General features: G+C 36.8%; 1 protein-coding gene across 6 annotated transcripts in view; it reads left to right on the top strand.

Annotated features, from left to right (window-relative positions):
- FNDC3A (fibronectin type III domain containing 3A) overlaps positions 1–22108 on the top strand; it is a 189631-nt gene extending 167523 nt beyond the window's left edge. For all 6 annotated transcript variants that reach the window (XM_069063638.1, XM_069063635.1, XM_069063636.1 and 3 more), the window contains 7 exons: positions 1902–2015; positions 2714–2863; positions 2954–3237; positions 5331–5543; positions 7207–7373; positions 8704–8831; positions 19653–22108. In XM_069063638.1, the coding sequence (XP_068919739.1) occupies positions 1902–2015; positions 2714–2863; positions 2954–3237; positions 5331–5543; positions 7207–7373; positions 8704–8831; positions 19653–19970 (1374 nt within the window). In that variant the 3' untranslated portion in view covers positions 19971–22108. The remainder of the gene's footprint in view (positions 1–1901; positions 2016–2713; positions 2864–2953; positions 3238–5330; positions 5544–7206; positions 7374–8703; positions 8832–19652) is intronic.
- The last annotated feature ends 624 nt before the right edge of the window (positions 22109–22732 follow it).

Raw genomic sequence — 22732 nt, 5'->3', positions numbered from 1 at the left:
TCCAAGATTTAAAACCAGTGGACCAGCTCAGTGGATTACCTATCCAGCTGCATATCACCCTGAACAATTACCTTTTTCTACTTGGTTTTTCCTGTATAGATTGTTATGCTGAGCACTTTTGAGTGATTTTGGAAGCTCCAGTATTCTCAGGAATAATACAAATAGGACATTATCCACAAGCAGAAAAGCTTCTGGAGGACTTTATAATCTCTAAGGAATTTTGCTTCCTTTAGTGCCTGTGCCAACTGTCATCATTGAAAGTTGTAAACCCCTTTCATAAGCCTAGGCCTGTGCATTAGTAGTCAGAGGGACCTCAATGCACACCTTCACAGTCAGAAGACCATTTGTACTTTCCTTTCCTAGGCGGGCATGGCTAAAGATCTATCACTTGGCATAACTATATAGCAGTTTAAATATATGTTTATGCATCTTTATGTACATATCAAGCCCACACTAGCTTAATATCTAGAGCACTTGGCTTTGAGTCCGGAAGACCTGGATTCAAATCCCACCACAAACAATTATTGGCATTGAGACCCTAGGCAAGTTCCTTAACCTTTCTGGACCTCAGTTTCTTCATCTGTAAAAGAAGTGGTGGAATTCAGTGTACTCTCAATTTATGATGCCTCTGTGTATTATAGGAAATAAAATGGAAAAATGAAATGGAGGGTGGCAGGGAAGACTTAATAAGTGAAGCTTTTTAAATTCCTCCATCTTTACAGCCATATTCAGTAAAACTTCTTAATATATATGTATGTATATCTGGTTAATAGATGCTTGTAGAACAGTACTGCTCAGATTTCTTTTATGAGGTGACAGTTGTAAGGATTCTTATAGTTATACTCAGGACCTGGAGGATGGGGCAAAGATTTGCAGCTGAACTGAGCCTTTCTCTAGATTCAAGGTTCTTAATCTGGAGTCCATGATTTTAGAAAATGTTTCAGTAACTTTTTTTCAGTATAAATTGTTTCCATTATAATCCTATATGTTTTAATTCATTTAAAAGCATTTGTGAGAAGGGGTCCATAGGCTTCATCAGACTACCAAAAGGTTCTGTCTCTCACACACAAAGTTTTTGGTTTGGGGGGTTTTTTTTTGTTTTTTTTTTTTTGCTTTTTGGAGGGCAGTTGGGATAAAGTGACTTGACCAAGGTTACGTGACTAGTAAGTGTTAAGTGTCTGAGGCTGGATTTGAACTCAGGTCCTCCTGACTTCAAGGCTGGTGGGTGCTCTATTCACTGCGCCACCTAGCCACCCCTCACATACAAAATTAAGAACTCCTGCTCCAGATAGTCCCTATGTTAGAGCTTTTTAATATAACTATATAATACATAAGGTAGTTATGTAATATGAAAGAGCCATTATAATAACATTGCACTTTTCATATAGCACTCTGTCCTCTAGTCAGTAGTCAGCATTTATTAAGCACTTACTACATGCCAGTCACTCTGCTAAGAGAGTAGGGGAGCATGATGAAGACCTGAAGTCCAGTGGAAAATTATAAGATGACAGCACTAGGCCCCTTCCTTAAATGAAGGAGCTTGGAGGAGCTCTTCGATGTCTACCCTCTACCCTCTCCATTCCTAGGTAAGCGTCTGAGGGCAAAGGGTTGCTGAGGAGGTGTGAGTTTCAGAGTCAATGAAATCTTACAGGAAGATGAGTTACTAGAGACAGTGATAAAGTCAGAATATCAGTAATAATCATGTCAGCGACCCTTTTTTTTATATCCCTTAACCTTTGAGAATGATGACCATCAGTTCTTATAGACTTTTCTGAATGATGGGGATCTTGCATGTTTATAAATATGTAAATATATAACACAGTCCTGGGCAACCAAATGGGTACTTGAAAAAAAAAATTGAAACTCTTGCAGTTATCAGTTTTTGTTTTTTGTTTTTAAAGTTTGGACAGTTTTCAGAAAAATGTGAAATAACTACAGCACCTGGACCACCAGATCAATGCAAACCCCCTCAAGTGACATGTAGATCTGCAACCTGTGCACAAGTGTATTGGGAGGTATTATTATCCTTTAATTTAGGATTATTGTATATGTATAAAATTGCATTTTTACATTTCCATACTGCACAAATATTTTGTATAAAATGGTATACTGTAGATTTTAATTAGTGCTAGTCTTATAAGACCAAACAGCTTTAATTCACACTTCATCTTTACCCCGCCTTGTTATAATTTAGATATAAAAATAATGCTTATTATAGGCTTCTGAATTTTTCAAGGATACTTACCTTAATGTTTGGTGTACCTTGACCAGTGGTGAACTTGATGTTCACATAACATTCTCATAATATATTGGCTATATCATTTCTATTATATTTATCTCCTACTGATTAATCATTATATTTTATACTAATAAAAATTCTTAAACTTTGAAATTCAGCAAAGGTTTTCACATGGTTCATTTAAGTCATTTTTTAAAAAATTACTTCAAAGAATGTGTTACATCAGTACAAAATATGCTTTCCAACTTTTTTAAGAGTAATAATACTCAGTTACAAAATAAAATTTATTTCACTTTCTGACACCTCAAATTCAAGCAGTCTCAATCATAAGACTATAAAACGAACAGTTTTCATTTTCTTGACTACAGAACTTTAAAAACAACTTTTTTGTTGTGCTCATGGAAAGACATTTTCAGCAAAACATTCAAGATTCAGACTTTAAGACTAAATTTAAATCTGTTTCCCATTTCAAAGGTTCCAGTTAGTAATGGAGCAGATGTCACTGAATATCGTTTGGAATGGGGAGGAGTTGAAGGATGCATGCAAATATGTTACTGTGGACCTGGTCTCAGTTATGAATTAAAAGGACTTTCACCAGCAACCATGTATTATTGCAGGGTCCAGGTAAAGAGGATGACTTAACTGTTAGTCTGCTATTACAGAAAGTCTGCATTTCAGTAGTACTTCCATGACCATTTCTTTGTTAATTTTCAGGCTGTGAGTGTTGCAGGACCAGGCCCTTTCAGTGAAGTAGTAGTATGCATGACTCCAGCATCGGTACCTGCAGTTGTGACTTGTCTTCAAGGAGTAAGCGAAGATGAAGTTGAAAGTCCAGATTATTCACCTTCTACCTGCCTTGCAATAAGATGGGAAAAGCCTTGTGATCATGGTTCTGAAATCCTGTCCTATAGCATAGACTTTGGAGAGAAACAGACTGTGACAGTGGGAAAAATTTCAAACTATATTATAGGCAATTTGCAACCAGATACAACATACAGGTACACAGGCAAAATTGTATTTGGAATCTTACTATTTGCATAAGAGAGATGAATGAGTCAGAGAAAATTCTCATTTCTTAAGCAGGTTTACCATGAATTTTAGTTTTGAATTCAAAATGAATGCAAAATAAATATAAAACATTTGAAATCTATAATGAACTTTGAGGTTTGAGTAAGCAGCTTCTATACCAAAATTTAAGAACACAAATTCATAATATTAGAAACATGTTTTTATACATGCATGCATACACACATACATACACACGCAACTATTTAACATCATATACACTATTTTCTACCTGTATATACATGCATGTGTATGTTTGTAGGAATCAGCCCTTGTCATCAGAGGAGTTTGTGACATTAGAAGAGTTATGAATGATAATTGTGGAATATTTTAGTTATAATGGTTTCTTTAAAATAATATTTCTGTCAAAGAATTTTTATATGTTTTGGTAGATAGTTGCTTTTTTTGGAAATGAGATGTATTAGTCACCTCCCAATTTTCAGCTCAATTTCCCCCCCTACATAAGTTAATTTTCATCAAAGTATTTGTTTAAATTTAACTTTCTGTGTGACATTGGATCATAGGATCATACAGTTAGAGTTGGAAGGGACCTGTAGTCATTCACAAAGATACCCACTTTGTTTTACAGTTGAGGAAGCCAAAGCTCAGAACATTTGAATGACTTGCCCAGAGTCCCACAGCATATAGCAGGACTGGGATTTGAACCAAGGTTCTCTTGGCTCCAGATCCAGTAATCTTTCCATTGAACAGTACTCACTAATTAAATCACTTTGTGTCTGGTCCTTGATTTCTTCAACTATAAAATGAGGGGAGTAGACTAAATAATCTCTCTGATCTCATTTAACACTGATATTCTTTCATTATATAATATCTTCTTCATATGCTCAAATTTGTTATTATACTAAATTTAGTATGAGACAGTCAGCTCCTGACAGCTCCCTCTTCTCCAAATGTTTCTTTTTTAAAAGTCGTTAGAATGACACTTGGACACATAATACCAATAAAACATTTTACTGTCCATCCTTGTCACCCTGTATTTGGCCCCATTCAGACTTAGCCCTCTAATAATGATACCTGGTGTTTACATAGTGCTTCAATATGTACAAAGTATTTGTACACATTATCTTGTTTGGTTCTAACACCAGACACCATCCCTGTAAGGTGTAGGTTACTACAAGTATTATTATTAACTTAAACAAGAAAGTCTGAGAGCCAGAGAGGTTAGTAACTTACTTCTAATCACAGAGCTAGGCAGCATTTAAATCAAGGTCTGTCTTGACTCCCAAGTTCAGCATTCTTTCTACTATACCCTACAACTTAGAAATCACTTTGGCAGAGACAAGTCAGTTATAACTTAAATCAAGATCATTTTTGAAGAAAATGGGGAATTAACTTTCTACTTAAAAGAAAAATCCTGAACACAATGAGATTCAGTATTAAATGAAAACATAGTGGTAATTGTCCCTCCATTCCCAAATTACAAAATGTATTTAGTGTATTTCTGGGAATATTGAATATAAATGTTTTCCATTATAATCACATTGTTGTAAATGATGTTACTTCATGCCCCATAATTTTTATTAATGAATTATTTGCATTTTAATATTAAGGAAACACCTAGATCTGCTAGGGAGAAAAAAAGTTTCTCATTAGTAAAAATAAAAGAGTTAGCACTTCTTAAGAAAAAGATGTGGCAACAAAAATGTCTACCTTTCTAACCTTTGATAAGACAATTCTCTCTAAACGTCAGCTTCTTCATCTTCAAAACAAGGAAATTATTGTGAATTATTTCTTATGGTCCCTTACAGCTTTAAATCCTTTGATCTTAAGTCAGACTGCTGTGATGGGAGTAAAATGTGTTGTACATAAGTTCATCTTGATAAATAGCCTTTTCCCCAACTTACAAAAAAATAAAATGGAAATAGTTTGGGTGTTTCTTAAACACTAGTGTAGCAGTTTAATATTTTTTTTCCTTGTCTGTGCTTGGCAAGCCTATAACTTATTATGCAACAATCAATTATATGCTAAAATTTATCTGTTATCATTCTGTGCCTGTGATTCTTAGAATACGAATTCAAGCTTTGAATAGCCTTGGAGCTGGTCCTTTCAGCCACACGATAAAATTAAAAACTAAACCCCTTCCTCCTGATCCTCCTCGCCTGGAATGTGCTGCCTACAGTCACCAAAACCTCAAGCTAAAGTGGGGGGAAGGAACCCCAAAGATATTACCTACAGATTCCATTCAGTACCACCTTTTAATGGAAGATAAGAATGGAAGGTAAGGGTTAGATTCTTATGCATATCCTTTGACCTCAATTTTATAAATGTTGAAGGTGAAAAAAAATTGACATAAGTCTATTTTAAATGATTCTTTTGAAAATTTGGAAGACTGCCTAGCAGAAAGACCTGGGATTAATTTCTATTTTGATCATTTTTGTGACTTGGACAAGTCATTTCTTGGTGCCTTGGGCAGCTACTAAAGACAATAATTTGCAGAAAAAAATGGCAGCTTGCCTTGATAGGGGCAGTAAAATCACAGTTGCAGGCCCTATCCCTCTCCTAAATAAAAATGTACATTTCTAGTAAATGAGAAAAATTCTAATGTAAACTTCCTCTCTTTTCATTGGGGTAGGAAATGTGTGTAATTTATCCCTGGAAAACTAATGAGCCATTGAAAGGAAATAGGCTATTTTGTGGCTACTTATCCATCTTCTTTCTTTATGCAACCACAAGAACTTCATTTCAGCACTTCTTTGTCTTCTGTCTACCGAAGCAACCTTCCCCAGCTTATTCCAAAACCATCTTGAAATTAGATTTTAAAATAAATAATTGGCATGAGGGTTGAATTTTTCTAAACCTTTGTTTAGCAATTGAGTACTCATCCTATAAGTATTGAGATTGTTTTTTCACTATGGAAAAAGGAGGAAACTCAAAAGGACAAACAATTTACTTTAAATTAAAGCAAATCATTTGAAGAGTATGTTCTCTATGTATATATATCTAATTACCTTATGATATTGCATTTTAGTTTATGTTCTCTGTGTGTGTGTGTGCATGTGTGTTTGCGTGCGTGTGCACATTTTCTTAGAATTGAAGCTTTCAGAGGTCAGGAATCTTGTCAATATAGGCTTCATAAATCTCATCACATAATTCTTCTGTTATATTTACTTATCCTTTCTTATGTTAGAGGAAAAGAGATGTTCCTTTTCTAAGCCTAACCCTTTCACTTTGGTCCTGTCCCCTTCTTAGTTTTCTTCTGCTTTCACTAAGCTGATTCTCCTCCCTTTATGGTTCATTACAATCTACTGCTGTGATTTTGCCTTTCTCAGGGGGGTTCAGTATCTAGCTCATAGCCATTCTCTTCAGTCCAAACCTATCCCTTATACTTCTCAACTTCAGTATCTTCATTGTAATCCCTTCAGACTCCTCTCCCTTCCCCACACTCCTAGTTTGCCCATTTCCTCTAAACTTCTGTGACCTACAGTTTCACTCTTCATAGAGACAGTGATATCTTAGAAAATACTACTACCAAAACCATATTGCTGTTACTCATTTGGAACTTAGTGTTGGTTTATTGTTGTTTTTTATTTATGTGTATGGCCTCTCTCTGTGGCCCTGTTTTAGGTCCCTAATGGTAGGGATGATGTATGTTGTGTTTTGTATGTTGTCACTAGCAGTCATAGTAGGCACTCTAAGAAGGAGGAGAGGATGGTGATGGAGGTGGGGAGAGTGGAGGAGAAGAATTCTTACTTGTAGCTTACTGGTACTAGAGTAAGATTCTTTCAGAAATTATTTTTACTCATTGAACACCTTTTTCATGCCCTTCTAATCTATTGTTGTATTTCCATAGTATGTATCATTGTTTGTAGCCCTGATTTACAAATTTTAAAACTAATGAATGTCTATTTATAACTCATTTAATAAGTTTATTTCCCCTTTAGGTTTATATCCTTATACAGAGGACCATGTCACACATATAAAGTCCAAAGACTCAGTGAGTCAACATCCTATAAATTCTGTATTCAGGCTTGCAATGAAGCTGGGGAAGGTCCCCTTTCTCAGAAATATACTTTCACTACTCCAAAATCTGTGCCAGCTGCCTTGAAAGGTAAGTAACCCTATTGTAATGTTATTTCCTTTATTAGAAAATTAATCTTTCAAAAGTTAAGTATCCACTAACTACCCAACTTTAGCACTAATATAAAAAATTATACTAACAGACCTGTATTCCAGAAGTTTTATCACCTGAAAAACTGTGCTTCATGGTATAAAATATAAAAACTCTGCTTCATTGTTTTAAAGTAATTTGACCTGGGAAAGCTAGCCTGAATGGGCAGACACGGTTTCTGGAAAGATTGAGACTGTATTCATGTTTCCAAGTCTTATCACACACAATAATGATTTATATGTCACTTCCCTTTAATTCTTTGGGTTATAGAAAACAGTAGAGAATCTAATAATAGAAGAGCTATTTTGTCATTGTTGTTGAGTCATTTCATTTGTATTCAACTCTTGATAACCTCATCTGGGTTTTTTTTTTGGTGTGGGTCGGGGTGCAGTAAAGATACTATAGTGGTTTGGCATTTCCTTCACCAGCTCATTTTACAGATGAGGAAACTGAAGCAAAGAGAGTTAAGTGACTTGACCAGTGTCACACAACTAGTAAGGGTCTGAGGTCATATTTGAAATCAAGTCTTCCTGACTCTAGGCCCAGCACACTGTACCACCTAGCTGTCCCAAGAAAGCTATTGGTCAGCATATATTAACCCTTAGTTAATTGGGGAACTATCTGTGCTTTTCTTGTTCCTTAAATTAAAGATTCATATGATGGTTGTTATTTATTTCTTTGAGCACAGCATGAAAGATTCCCACAACACACTTTTCTGGATTATATACTTGCACGTAACTTTCTGTGTGAGGTAAATTGCCTTTTTATTAAATGGAGGTATTTCATGGAGTTGTTTTGTAGCCATCCAGCAACATGCAAAACATTAGGGACACAGTATGCAGATCTTATTAAAAATTAGATTTTCGTCTGTGCATTCAGTTCTGAAAGTAGCTTGCTGTGTTCTTGCCCACATCATAAACCAGTGGTGTGTGAGAGAGAAGCATCCACAGTTTTAACTTTGTTTTACTCACCACCTTTCCTATGTGGAGTCCATCCTGTGCCAACCTTGAGGGTAGAGACTGGTATGCCTTAGTCCCAAATAGGTAGCAGAAGGGGAGCAGGGACAAAATGGAAACAAAATTAAAACATTGGGGAGAGACATTACTGTTCTGAATTACACTTGGTAATGTAGGAACATAATTGTATATTTAAGGCTTCCTATAATTTTTTTTTAAGTTTTACTAATTTTGTAATCAAAGTACAGTAGCTCTTTGATTTTGTGCTGCTGCTAAAGACCATGTGTATTTATAATAATTTTTGTTTCCTTTAGCCCCAAGAATAGACAAAATAAATGATCACACCTGTGAAATCACATGGGAGGTTTTACAACCAATGAAGGGTGATCCAATTATTTACAGTCTTCAAGTTATGGTGGGAAAAGACTCAGACTTCAAACAGGTATTTTTTATAAATTAAATTTTATAGTATTTGAGTAAAATTAATCAAGTTTTTCATTAATGTAAGGGATCTTATTTTATGAATATGGGAAATCTTTCCACCTACATAAATTGTGTGAGAATTAATTATTTATCATGTACTGTATATTTTATTTTATTCCATATTGATTCCATTCCGTAACCATATTGTTTTCTATGTAAAAAACCTAATCTCTATCTCTGACTATAGAAACATATGAGTTCAAAAGTTCATCCTCCCTCTCTGAAGATGCCAAAGGTTTAAGCTTTTCCATAACAACTGATAGTTAAAGAAAAATTCTTATCTCAGTACCACCTGCAAAGTTTGTTGTTATTGCACATAATTTCAGCTTTCAGTGTTATTCTTGAGAAGCATACTAGTGACCTTGTCCCATCTTTGGCCTCATCCGTGACAGTTAAAAAGGGGGTCTTATCTAATGCCCAAGCACCAGGGAATCTGCATCCCTGGGTACTTATCAGTGACCTCAGGATGTAGTTGGGACCTATATGTTCACAAAAACATTCCTTAGAAACAGAAGTGGTCCTCATACTACTTGTGTGCTATGTCTACTTTCTTTAATGTGACCAATCATGATCCCTCAACCCTATGATGTTGCCAATTCCATAATCAGTAATGTGATTTCTGTTCTGTTCTTTGTTCTATGCATATAAAAATGAGTTTCATCTTCAGTTCTGGATTTTGGGCATAAACTGAGGCATTCATTGGCCCATTAGTTGATAGCTATATGTGTTGCTGTTGATAAATGTTGTCTTGCTCAGAGAAACATGCCTTGGTTTACCCTGTTGTTAAATTTCACTTGCAACAACTGCAATGTAATGATAAACCTTACAGACTTAGGTTTGAATTGACGATTCAAATTGAGATTCAGAAAGTGACTTTGTTTATGGTCACATGATTAGTAAGCATCAAGCATGGGATCTGATCCCAGGTCTCACCAACTCTCAGCCTAGATAGCACTCCATTTGTGTGAAATATACTTGACTTAATGTTACATTAAATACATTGATTAATTCCTTTCACCCAGCACAAGTATTTTAAATAAAATTAGAAAAGTAGGAAATTGAGGTAAAAGATCTCTCTGAAACTTAGTTGAGATCACCAGATAATTGTTTTATAACTGCTGATGCAATATGAGTTTGTTACTAGGAAAAAGATCACTTTTTAAATAAAAGTTACAGGACAAAACAGGTATATGATTTCCTCAAAATTTAATTTACCTATTATGATGATTTTTAAGAAGCTAGAAGAATGTTTAAATCATAAAATTTTAGGGATACAGAATATCTTAAATAGTTAGATAATATCATTACCCTAAATAAGCTCCTAATTCCATTCCTCTTTCTACTTTAATATGTTTTGGATGTGTTTGGAAATCAGTACCTTCATAGTTGCCTATAAATTTCTCAGTACCACTTCTCTTAGCTAAGAAGTGGGCAGAATGGTTCCAAGTGCAGAATGTGTTATACTATGTTATCAGAAATTTTTACTTAAATGTTTTCATTATGACTAAGTAGAATTCACAGGGCCTGAGGAAGGCAAAGAGAAAAATGACTGGGGGTTAAAAACAAAAGGCATCATCAATAAGACTTTAAATAAAAAATAACATCATTGTTAGGACATAAAATTGAATTTCAGCCTCTGTTCTGCCTGCCTGAGTGTGTGCTGTAGTTTCCTTCTCCTCACTTTCTCCTTCAAGACTTCATCTGTAGGGGCAGCCAGGAAGCACAGTGAGTAGTGAGTGTCGGGATGACATGTGGATCAAATCCGGGCTCAGACACTTATTACCCATCCAGAAACACCTGGACGTGTAACCTTGAGCAAGTTACTTAACCCCAATTGCTTAGGGGTGGCCAGGTGGCTCAGCGAGTAAGAGCACCGGCTCCAGTGTCGGGATGACCTGGGGATCAAATCCAGGCTCAGATACATAGCACCACACCCAGAAATAACTGGCCGTGTAACCTTGAGCAAGTTACTTAACCCCAATTGCTTATAAAAAAAAAAAAGACTTCATCTGTATTTCTCTTTTGTACAGTATTTAACCTGTCTCTTCCAAAATATAATTCTTATTATATTTAAATTGTATGATACATGGAAATATAAATTTATTAGGTCAGATTGCAGAAGGCCCCTATTTTTGCCCTAGGTACATATTCATGTTAGCATGTAATTTTTTTCTTTATTAAACTACTAATGAATTGACATGATAATTAGGTTTAAACTGTATTTCACAGATAAGTGTGTTCCTTCCAAGGAGGAAGCAAAATTAATATTGATGAAAATATAATTTTATTATAGTTTTAAATTAAATAAGGACCTCTTAAGTAGAGTATGGATTTTAATACCCTTTTAAGACATCATGTAAAGTCCAACAATGCATTTGCTACTGCTAATTAAACTTGGGTTTGGGGTTTGTTTGTTTTTTAAGATAACCTGATCATTTATACTTACTTTCAGTTTTGACAGACTGCATCTGAAATACTGATTTTCCTAGAACTTTTAAAGTTCCAGAAATGTTGATAAAATGTCTAATTCTATACACACATTCCTCAGCTTTGACAAAAGCTATGTTTCAAAAGATTTATATGTTGAGCAGCAGGGAGATAGTCTTAGTGTATAGAGTCTTAGTTTGAATCATCTCTCTCATACATACTAGCTCTTTGACCCTGGATCTATTACATTATTCCTTGATGCCCTAGGCAACTGTAAGACTTTATGTTGCCAAATATTTGCTTATCACTTTAGTAGTGGTAGTCTCCATGCCTGGAGTCCCTAAACCATTGAGATCACAAGCCCTCCCCCCATATGTTAATTTGTTAATTTAATTATGTCTTCATAGAAAGGGTATAAATGGTGTTTAGGTTACCAGGTTAACCTACAGATAAATTTATTTAATTCATAAAATATCAAAATTCCATTAATAATAGAACTACATCTGGTTTGCAAGATCAAGAAGCCATTTTCTTTAAGAGGAAGAAAAAAGTTTCTTCCCAATTTACTGACACAGAGCCAGCCCTAAATAGAATTTCGTGAATCTTAAGCATTTATTAAGTGCTTTCTGTGTGCTAAGCACTGCAGAAACAAAGAGTGGCAAAGGACCTGCACGCAAGGAATTCACAGTCCAATAGGGAAGACAACAAGCAGACAAATATTTACAAACAAGCTAGTATACAGGATAAATAATTAAAAGAAGAAAGGCATTGGAATTAAGAGGGGTTAGGAAAGACTTCCTACAAAAGATGGGATTTTAGTTGGCGCTTAAAAGAAGTCAGGAAGTCCAGCAAATGAGAGGGGAGAGCATTCCAGGATTGGGGAACACCAGAGAAAATGCCCAGATCTGAGAGATGGAATGTCTTGTTTGTAGAACACACAGTCATTGGATTTTGAAGAGTATGGGAAGTCAGGTGTGAGAAAACTGGAAAGGTAGGAGGACTAAGTTATGAAGGGCTTTGAATGCCAAGCAGAGGTTTTTGTATTTTATTTTGGAGGCAAAAGGAAGCCACTGGAGTTTATTGACTGGGTGGTGGGGTGAAGGGATGGTGACATGGTCAGACCTGCACTTTAGGAATGTCACTTTGGTGGCTAAATAGAGTGTGGATTGGAATGGGAGAGACTTGAGACAGGCAGACTGACCAGCCGGCTATTGCAGTAATGCAGGTGTGAGGTGATGAGGGTCTGCACAGAATCAGAGGAGAGAAGGGGGTATATTCCAGAGATGCTGCAAAGGTGAAATCAAGGCCTTGGCAACAAATTGAATATTGGCTGTGGGTGAGGAGGTGTGGGAGTGGAGATAGTGAGAAGTTGAAGATGAAACCTAGGTTGTAAGCCTGAGAGACCGTGAGGTATTGCCCTCTATAGGAAGAGGAAAAGTAGGTGAGGGGAACTGTGTAGGAGAAAAAAATACTGAGTTTAATTGTGGACATAGTGAGTTGAGGATGTCTACTGGACATCCAATTTGAGGTGTCTGAAAGGAAATTGGAGATGTGAGATTGGAGATCACCAGAGAGAGGGCAGGAAAGCTAAATCTGAGAAGCAGTCAGCATAGCAATCGTAATTAAATCCATGGGAGCTCTTGAGATCACCAGGTAAAGTAGAATAGAGGAAGAAGAGGAGGGAGTCCTGAACAGAACCCTGAGGGACACTTACACTTAAAGGGTTTGATCTGGAGGAGAGACAGAAGGGAGAACCATGAGAGAGTGGTGTCCTGAAAACCTAGAAAGAAGAGAGTATCAAGGAAGAGAGGGTAATCAAGAATATCAAAAGCTACAGAGAGATCAAGGAAAATGAAACTGAGAAAAGGCCATTGGGTCTGGTGATTGAGATCATTAGTAACTTGAGAGAGAGAAGTTTCCATGGAATGAGGGGGCCAGGAGCTAGATTATAAAGCGAATAAGAAGAGGGTGAGAAGAGAAAAAAATGGAGGCACCTGGAACAAACAGCCTTTTCGAGGAGTTTAGCCACAAAGGGCAGAAGAGATATAGAATGAAATTTGGTAGGGATGGAGGAATCAAGTGAGGAATTTTTGAGGATGGAGGAGACATGGACGTTTTATAGGCAGTGGGGAAGCAGCCAATAGACAGGGAACAATTGAAGGTAAGTGATGAGTGGAGATGACAAGAAGGAGGCAGTCTGTTGGAAGAGACAGGATGAAATGGGATTGCTTGAGCAAGTAGGGGAGTTAGACTTGGTAAGGAGCCAGGCCACCTCATCACGTGAGCCTGCAGTGAAGGAAGAGATAGCAGAAGGCACTAGGAGGTGAGGAAGAGAGGAAAAGAGGGAGTTCACAGCAAATGACCTCACTTTTTTCTGTAAAATATGAAGTAAGATTCTCAGCTAAAAGGGTTAAGGAAAGGGGAGCCATAGGAGTTTTGAGGTGGGAATGAGGTTTGGAAGACCTGCTATGGAAAGCAGGATAGTGAGTTGACAAGGAACATATATTAGGATTGAGCAGCTAGGTGGTACAGTGGATAGAGCACCAGGCCTGAAGTCAGAAAGAGCTGAGTTCAATCAGCCTTAGACACTTACTAGCAGTGTGACTCTGAGCAAGTCACTTCGCCCTGTTTGCCTCAGTTTCCTCATCTATAAAATGAGCTGGAGAAGGAAATAGCAAACCACCTTGCCAAACTTTGCCAAGAAAACCCCAAATAGTGTCACCAAGAGTCAGACATGACTAAAACAGCTAACCACAACAGTAGTAGGAATGCCTAGCAGCAGTGAGGACCTGGTTGTGGTTGGGTAACATAAATTTGTAATGGACTCAGAACAGTTTTGTGATTTTCTCCATCTTTTTCGCAGCACATATGTAGGAGTGAAAGTGGTGGACAGTGGACAGTAGTACAAGGCTTGGACTTGGCAGGACACAATGATAGGGGGGCAAGGGACTCAGGAATGGTGGCCTGGGAAAGAATTGAGGAATCATGGGATTGATCAAAGGTCATAGTGTAGGTGAAGAGCAGGGTTTAGTAAGGGAAGGAAAAACCAGTAGAATATGGTCAGATAAGAAGATTGCACAATTCTTGAACATTTTGGCCCCTTTGCATCTCCTTTTCTGTTATCCTCTCCCCAAGTTCACAATATTCAACTTAGAGTTGTCCTTCCCCCCAAAGTACTCAGTATTCCCTCCCCTTCCCCACCCCCCCAATTCCTTCCCCTCTCTCAGCCCTCTTTTCTTCCATATCTACTCAGCCCTCCAAAGTCAACTCCCTTATTGCATTTGTTTTCTGGTATTGGCTGAAAGTAAGCTTGACTGAATAGGTTCACACTAAAGTTTTATCCCATCAGACATATTTGCATTTTTAAAAAAATGCTAAACCCTGACTAATTTCTAATTGCTTGAGTTTATGCAGCACAACAGATTAAGGGGTGGGAAGAAAAGGAGCTCAATCTGGAGGAATATGGTTTTGGTTAAGTACTCAGACCCTACCTGGGCTCTGTCAGTTACATCCAAGTCATTTTTTTCACAGTTTCTTTTCTATTTCTTAACCCGTGAATTCTCTAAATGTTATCAGTTTTTTTATAACACCTACTGTGGACAGCTCCACCAGTGAAGAGCAGGGTAAAAAAAAAAGGCAGCGGTTGTTCACTTCATAGCTAGTTTGTTTTCTGTGGCAAGAAGAATGATAGGTAGGTAGGTCTATATGAAATTATAGATAAATAAAATTGTGTCTTTACTTATATCTTTCATGCATGAAAAGATTTCAGGGTGTGGATGTGTACCCAAAAACAGGAAAAAAAGCATACATAATACACTTAATGAATTTAGCTCATCTAAATTCATTTAGATATATTCATTTCATATAGTACCATGTGAACTATATCATTTAATGCTGAAAAAACTATGATTTGAAAGATAGTGAACAAGAGAAGTGAGATATCACAGGACTGATTTATGAAAATCAAGGTAAAGAACAGAGTCTGAAGAGTGAGTAAGATTGACTTGGATTCCTGAGAAGATTCCAAAATGAAAGAGATAGTTGATGAACATGTAGAAAAATAAATCACCAAGAGCCTGACAAGCAATTATTAAGCATTTACTAAGTTCCAAGCACAGTGATAAGCACTAAGGATACCCCCCGCCCCAAAATCATGATGCCTGCTCAGAGAGTTCCTGTTCTAATGGAGGCAACAACATACAAACAACTATGAGCATAAAAGGTATATACAGGGTGAAAATGGGAGGTGATTTGTAGGAAAAACAGTAGCAGTTAGGAGCCCTGGAATAGCAGAAAGTGAAATTTGAGCTGAGGCTTGGAGATAGAGGCAAGGAAGAAAAACCTTCCAGGCATGGGGGGCATCTGGTGAAAAGAATCAGAATTGGAGATGGAGATCAGGAGCAGCACGGAAGCCAGTGTCACTGTACAGAATTCACAGAGGTAGTGAAATATAAGAAGACTGGAAAAGGGAGCAAGGGGCCAGCTTGTGAAGGGCTTTCAGAAGCCAGAGGACTTTCTATTTGATCCTGGGGATGATACCAAGATTGATTAGGGACTGGACTGGAGTGTGGAGAGAATTGAGACAGGGAGAACAGCCATCAGACATTACAACAGTCCATCCTGGAGGTGATCAGAGCCTATACTAGAGGGGGGGCAGTCTCAGAGGTGAGAAATGTTACAAAGGTAAAATCAGCTGGCCTTGAGGGTGACACCTAGGTTGCCAGGATGGGTGACTGGGAGTGTGCTGGTGCCCTTGACAGTAATAGGGGAAATCTGAAAGAGGTGTGGGAGGGAAAGATAATGAGTTCAGTTTGGGACATCCTGCTTTTAAGTTATCTATTTACAGGACATCCAGTTTGAGGTGGGCAGTTAGAGATGCGAATCTAGAGGTTAGAGTGGGTAAGAGAAGTTCAGAAGAGGTTTCGCCAGTGTGACTTCCTAAAAAGTAGGTTGTGTCAGGCTAACCTCATCTTTTTTTGGTAGGGTTATTAAACTGATGGATCAGAGAAATGGTGCAGAGTTTACTTTTAGATGTTATTGAAGCATTTGATGAAGCTTTTTACACTGTTCTTATAGATAAGATGAAGATAAGTGGGTAGGAAGCAGTACAGTTAGATGGGTTCAGAACTGATTGAAAGACTGCTCATGGTTGTATGAAGGAAGTCTCATGACTTATGTGAGGAATGCCCAGGGACCTGTGCTCAGCCCTGCACCATCTGACGTGTCTGTGAATTATCTGGATAAAGGTTGCTTATCAAATTTACAGATCATATAAAGCTAGAAGGGATAATAGCTAATACACTGGATGACAGACTGAAAAAATAAATATTTTGACAGTCTAGAACATTGGACTGAATCTAATAAAATGAAATTTAATAGGGATAAATGAAGCCTTACACTAACTTACAAGATATAGGAGAGATATGGCTAGACAGTTTTTAAAAAACCTGAAGATTAAATGTAAAATCAATACAAGTAGTAATCTGATCAGGCAGGCAAGAAAGGTAATGCAGCCTTGAGTTGCATTGAGGGAGGCATAGCAAAGAAACAAATTTAGGCTTGATGTTTAGAAAAATTTCTTAAAATCAGACCTATCCAAAAGTGGAATGGGTTGGGTTGCCTTGGGAAATCCTGGTTCCTCTCTTTTTAGTACTTTTTAAGCAGAAGCTATCTGACCACTTGCTAGACATTGGGCAGCTGGTGGAACAGAGGACTGAGTGCAGGGCCTAGACTCAAGAAGTCCCAAGTTTCAATCCAGCCTCAGACACTTACTAACTGTGTGACTCTGAACAAGTCACTTAACCCCTGCCTGTCTCAGTTTCCTCAGCTATAAAATGGAGATAATTAGCACCTATCTCCCAGCATTATCGTGAGGATCAATTGAGATAATGTTTATAAAATTCTTTGTCTCAGTGCCTGGTCCATAGTAAGCAGTATATATAAATGTTAGCTAACATGATGATCATGATGATGATGATATTGCGGGGATTCTTTTTCAGATACTGTTTGAAATTTTGTGGTTCTGAGTCTTTGTATTTGTGAATAAGGGACTACATGTGTTAGTGATAAAAATATTCACTTAACAAAATTGTATTTATAACCTTAAAAATAAAACCATAGCTTTTTAGAAATAAATTTCAGCCCTACCATTTTATCATACTAGCTTTATTTTTATTACCCTCTAATTTTAAATCTGTTTTTTTTCCATGCTGCTTAATCTTGATAATCTTGAATAGGGTAAAGGATAACACTTATTTAAGCACCTTTGCAATCTTCTTTTAAAAGTTTACTCTAAGACTTTTACCTCAAGGATCTGATTTATTGGTATAAGAACTACTTACAGCAATGCCAGTTCCAATACCCTTCTCTCCTTAGATGATTTTAAAAACACAGATGCTCATAGTTCAAAGTAACTTTTCAGGTCATCTAATGCAACAAGTACCTAAACAGGGTATCCTTCCTACAATATCAGTCAACCCACAAGCATTTATTAAGCGCCAACTAGGTACCAGACAGGGCTAGGCACTGGGGAACAAAAACAAAATATTTCTTGCCCCCAGAATGCTTATGTTATATCAGAGGAAACAACATGTATGTAAGTATATTCAAAAATACATACAAAGTAAATTCAGAGTCATCTCAGGGTTAGGGGGAAGGCATTAGCAGCCAAGGGAGTCAAGAAAGGGCTCATGTTGAAAGTAACATTTGAGTTGAGTTTTGGAGAAATTTCAGAGTTTTAAGAAGTGGATTTGAAGAGTGAGTAAATTCTAGGCATGAGGGAACATTTTTACAGAGGCATAGAAGTGGGGGGAGGGTATGAATAGTACTAAGAAGACTAGTTTAGTTGACCATAGAGTACATGCAGGACAATAATGTCTAATAAACATAGAAAGGTTGGTTGGAGTCAGTTAGAAAAGGTCTTTAAATGCCCAATTCCTAGAAGTAATAGGGGAGCCACTAGGCAGACCTGTACTTTGGAAATATCAGTTTGACAGCTATATGGAAAATGGTTTGAAGAGAGTGATGAGAAACAAGGGGTGTATAGGATGATACCTAGGAGAATTGAAAGGGTCAAGTAAGAGGTTTTTGGAGGAGGAGACATGGGCATGTTCATAGGCAGTAGGGAAGCAGCCAGGAAGCAAGAAGATATTGATAAGTGGGTGGGTGTGGCAGAAGGGGCCATCTGCTAGAAGTTGGAATGGAATTGTATCACTTGTGCTTGTAGAGGGATTTGCCTTGATAAAGAGAAAGACCATCTCTTTATGTGAGATGAGTGAAAGATAGTGGCAGAAGGCATCTCCGTGAGATGAGCAGGGAGAAAAGGGAGATCTCAGAAAATGGCTTCAATTTTTTCTGTAACATGTGAGGGTTCTCAGTGGGGGTGGGGGGGGGGCATGAAAAAGCTTGGAAGAACTGCTGTAATGAGTTAGTCTTAGACACATAAACTATCTTAAACCAGTCACAACTTAAAAACCATTTTCTCTAAACCCACAGCTGTCCAGAGTAGAGCTGTATTTGGATGTCCCACCAACAGTTGAAACTTAAAATGTTGAAAACTTCTATTATTGTTCCCCTCCTCATCCTTCCCCATTATTCTTAGTGGTACCACAATATTAGTGGTTCCCCAAGCCCAAAATTGTAGAATTTCTTACTCAACAATTACTTCCATTTCCATTATGTACCATATGTAAGTCTTTTATTCCTATTTGCCCTTAAAAAAAAGCTGGTTCCTTTATTTCTAGACTTCCTTTTAACCTTTACACAATTACCAAAATAGTATTCTTTAAATGTTGTCATTGCATCATTCTGCTGATGGACTCTTAATTTATGGCAGGAAATTAAAATCTACTCCCTGCCATTTAAGGCCCTCATCAACTATGCCCCTTCCTTTGTCCTTCAAACCTCCTTTTTAACTACTTCCTAATCCCACCCCCTTGCACTAAGTCCAGATTTACTTTTTTGCTCTCATCTGTGCACATAATTCTTCTTCCTGTATTTGGGCCTTTGTTTATGCCTTTCCAGACCCTGACAATATTCTTGTGCATCCCCTCTGCTTCTCACTTTCAGAAATGCACATTCACATAGTTTGCTTCCTCTAAAATACCCTTCGTTATGGATTCTCCCACTTTAACCACTTTCTCACTAAGCATTTCCTTAGCATTCAAGCCTAACAGATAAAAATAAGATTTATAAAATAAATTAGATGGTAGGATTAGTCCCTTTACTATGAGATCCACTGTAGGAAAGGCTCCACAAATTCATTTAGAATTATGTAATTGACAAAAAATGATTTTGTAATCATTTCCCCATGTTCCCACCCCACATTTACAGAGGATTCTCTTTTTCTTAATAGATTTACAAAGGTTCTGACTGGTACTTCCGGTATTCAGGCCTTCAGCAGAACTGTGAATATCGCTTTCGTGTGTGTGCCATTCGACAGTGCCAAGACACCGTAGGTGGTCATCAGGACCTCATAGGCCCCTACAGTGCCACTGTAATATTCATCTCTCAGAGGACTGAACCTCCAGCCAGCACCCACAAAGACACTGTGGAAACCACAAGGCTGCAACGGACACTGACTGATGAGCAGTGTGCTGCGGTCATCCTTGTGATCTTTGCTGTTTTCTCCATTCTGGTTGCCTTTATCATTCAGTACTTTGTAATCAAGTGAAAAATATAACTTTCTCTTAGAATGCTTCCATTACCTTTCCTTTTGTCATGTTCCACAAATATTTCTGTTTTGCTTTTACAAGAGCAGTGGCATTTAGCACTGGCATTGGGACTGTAGCACATTACCATTTTTGCCACTTAAAATGCTTATATTGTTAGGTAGGGGCTGGCACTTTATTAGAACGCAAGCCACAGAAATATCAAGTATTTTTTTGAACATGCCTTCTTATACTACAAACTTTATATGAGGCAAAAATATAATTGAAATTTTGACCAGTCAGCATGAGTGTAACAGTGATACACCTGCTTCTGCTTTAAAAGATTACCAAGTGAAGCATTCAGAATGAGGCAAAGCATTTAAAAGTTACACTGACACATGCTGCATAAAATATTAGTCAAATGCTGTGAAAGCAATCTCACGCTGTATTTCTACCTCCTCATTTGTCTTAATTATTTGGGAAGTGGGATTATGATAAATAATTGAGGGGACTTTCTCAGGCAGCAAACAATAAACTGGATGGACAAATATGTGTGAAAAGAAGAAGCTTCTAATTTGATAAATGTGGAGTTCTTTACTGCAAGTAGATATTTATAAAGCTTACTTGGTGGCACTGGCAGTTTATCTTGCCTGAAAACAAGTTTACTCATAAAGGTACCTCTTCAGTATCTTGCAAACATGGAAAAGAGAGGGCTTTTAGGCAGTTACTTTTTTCAAAGTAATTGGAATCACTTTAGGACTTCACATCTATTTAATTTGGTTTCAGTTTATGGTTGTTTGTATGTGAGTTTATCTCCACATACTTACATGCCATATATGTATATATACATACCAGTATGTATAACTATATATACTCCAGCTCTCTGATGTACAAAGTTTGTAGGATTACCATAAATTTTGCTGCTTCCCCTACTACTACTGCCATCACCATCAGCATTTAGAATCAAACATTATCTCTTTGGTTAGGGGCACCAGATCTGAAGTGAAAATGTAATTTGCACCAGAAAACTTCAAGCTGCTTCCTTTCTTGAAAAAACTAATGTTTAATGTAATGTCTGTTTGGAGACTGTACCAAATTGTTGATTGCATGTGGTTAATGTTGCATTAGAGCACTTTGCAATTGCAAAATTCATCAATGTTTTGTGAGCTTGCATTTGTGAGTTCTTGGATGATCAGACTGAACTTTTCAAGTATCACATTGAACATCTTTTCGGATGTCAGTGACTGCCAGTAACATACAGCTTGTAGTGAAGCTATCTAAAATTCTTGTCTCATCACATCTATATTATCTGTTAAACACTTGTAATTTGCCTTCTTAATTTATTATTTGATTTTTTAGGGTAGTGAATCACTAATTACTTAGTTGCTGGGTTTAGCATTTTAATGGTTATTAAGCACTTCTGTCAGTCTTTGGGAAAAAAAAAATGTATGTTTTGTGCTTTGAAGATCTTTGAAGAATTTCTCTATTAGAATGGGCATGTATTGTACTTGTTTCACGTCCAATGATCTGTGCTGTTGAATAACATTAATTTTTGTTTAAAAAAGAAATGGATAAACTTGGCCTTCCCAAGGTAAGAATGACCTGTCACTATAATGTACTGTATGTTTACATTTTTATTTTAATTCTGACACTTCTGTATAGTCTGATACCTTCCCATAAAACAGAGTGATAGCAAACATTTTCTAGAAACTTATTAAAAGTGCCATGTTTGGCAGTACAAATGAGGTTGAGTGTAATACCCCAGAGATTTCTATACAGTTGAATGTCTAAAATGGTAAGATTTGCCACTGTGGTCAAGCTCCAGTGGCTTGTTTTTCATAGTAAAACTCAAATGAACTCCTATTTTTGATAGTAAATGTCATTTAATAGTGTATTTGCCATTTGAGCCTCACTGCAAATTACTGCAGAGGAGAAAACAATTTTTAATGTAATCTTAATTTTACCTCATATACTGTACATTCCAAAAAAGAAACCTCTAAACTTTTTAAAATGTTATAGATACACTACCAAACATATCACTTTAAAATTGTATAATGTTGAACTTCATATAAATGAAAAGTATAATCTCATAGAAATATACATAAACTATGTAGCAAAAGTATCTTTAAAATCTGTGGAAAATAAAAGTTGTATCATTCTTTTTTTGAGGAAATATTCATTGCATTTATATATATGTATATACATATACATATATATGTATATTAGCTTTCCTATATTTTTATTGGGGTTTGCAGTTTCAAGAAGTAAGAAGTTAAATATCACTCTTGTTATTTTGTGCTCACAGACCACAGAATCATAGATTAAAGGTAAGTCATCTAGTCTTAGCCCTCTCAGTTTACTTGAAAGGTCACATAGCTAATAAATAGCTGAATTGGGAATTGAATCTAGGACCTCTTGACTCCAAATCCAGAACTCCAGCACATGACACTGTTTTTGTCTAAAAAAAGGAAAGTCAGTGACTTGAAAGGTCTGACATTCGAAGTAGTAACCTCCAGTAGGTTAAAGATTGAAATTGGGAATAAGGATTTTTTTAAAATAATAATTTATTTTTTTCCCAATTACATGTAAAAACAATTTAACATTTTAAAAAATTTTTATTTCCAAATTCTTTCTTTTTCCTTCCTCCTCCTTGAGAAGGCAAGCAATTTGATATAGATTATACATGTGCAGTCATTCAAAGCATATTTTTATATTAGGCACGTCTCAAAGGAAAACAGACAAAAGAAAAAGAAAGTTCAAAAGTATGCTTTGATCTGCATTCAAA

This window comes from Petaurus breviceps, unplaced genomic scaffold, assembly GCF_028583685.1.
Source record: "Petaurus breviceps papuanus isolate PSGF00001 unplaced genomic scaffold, PetGlider_PUasm1.0 90594, whole genome shotgun sequence".
Taxonomy (NCBI): domain Eukaryota; kingdom Metazoa; phylum Chordata; class Mammalia; order Diprotodontia; family Petauridae; genus Petaurus; species Petaurus breviceps.
This window is presented reverse-complemented; position numbering and strand designations above follow the sequence as displayed.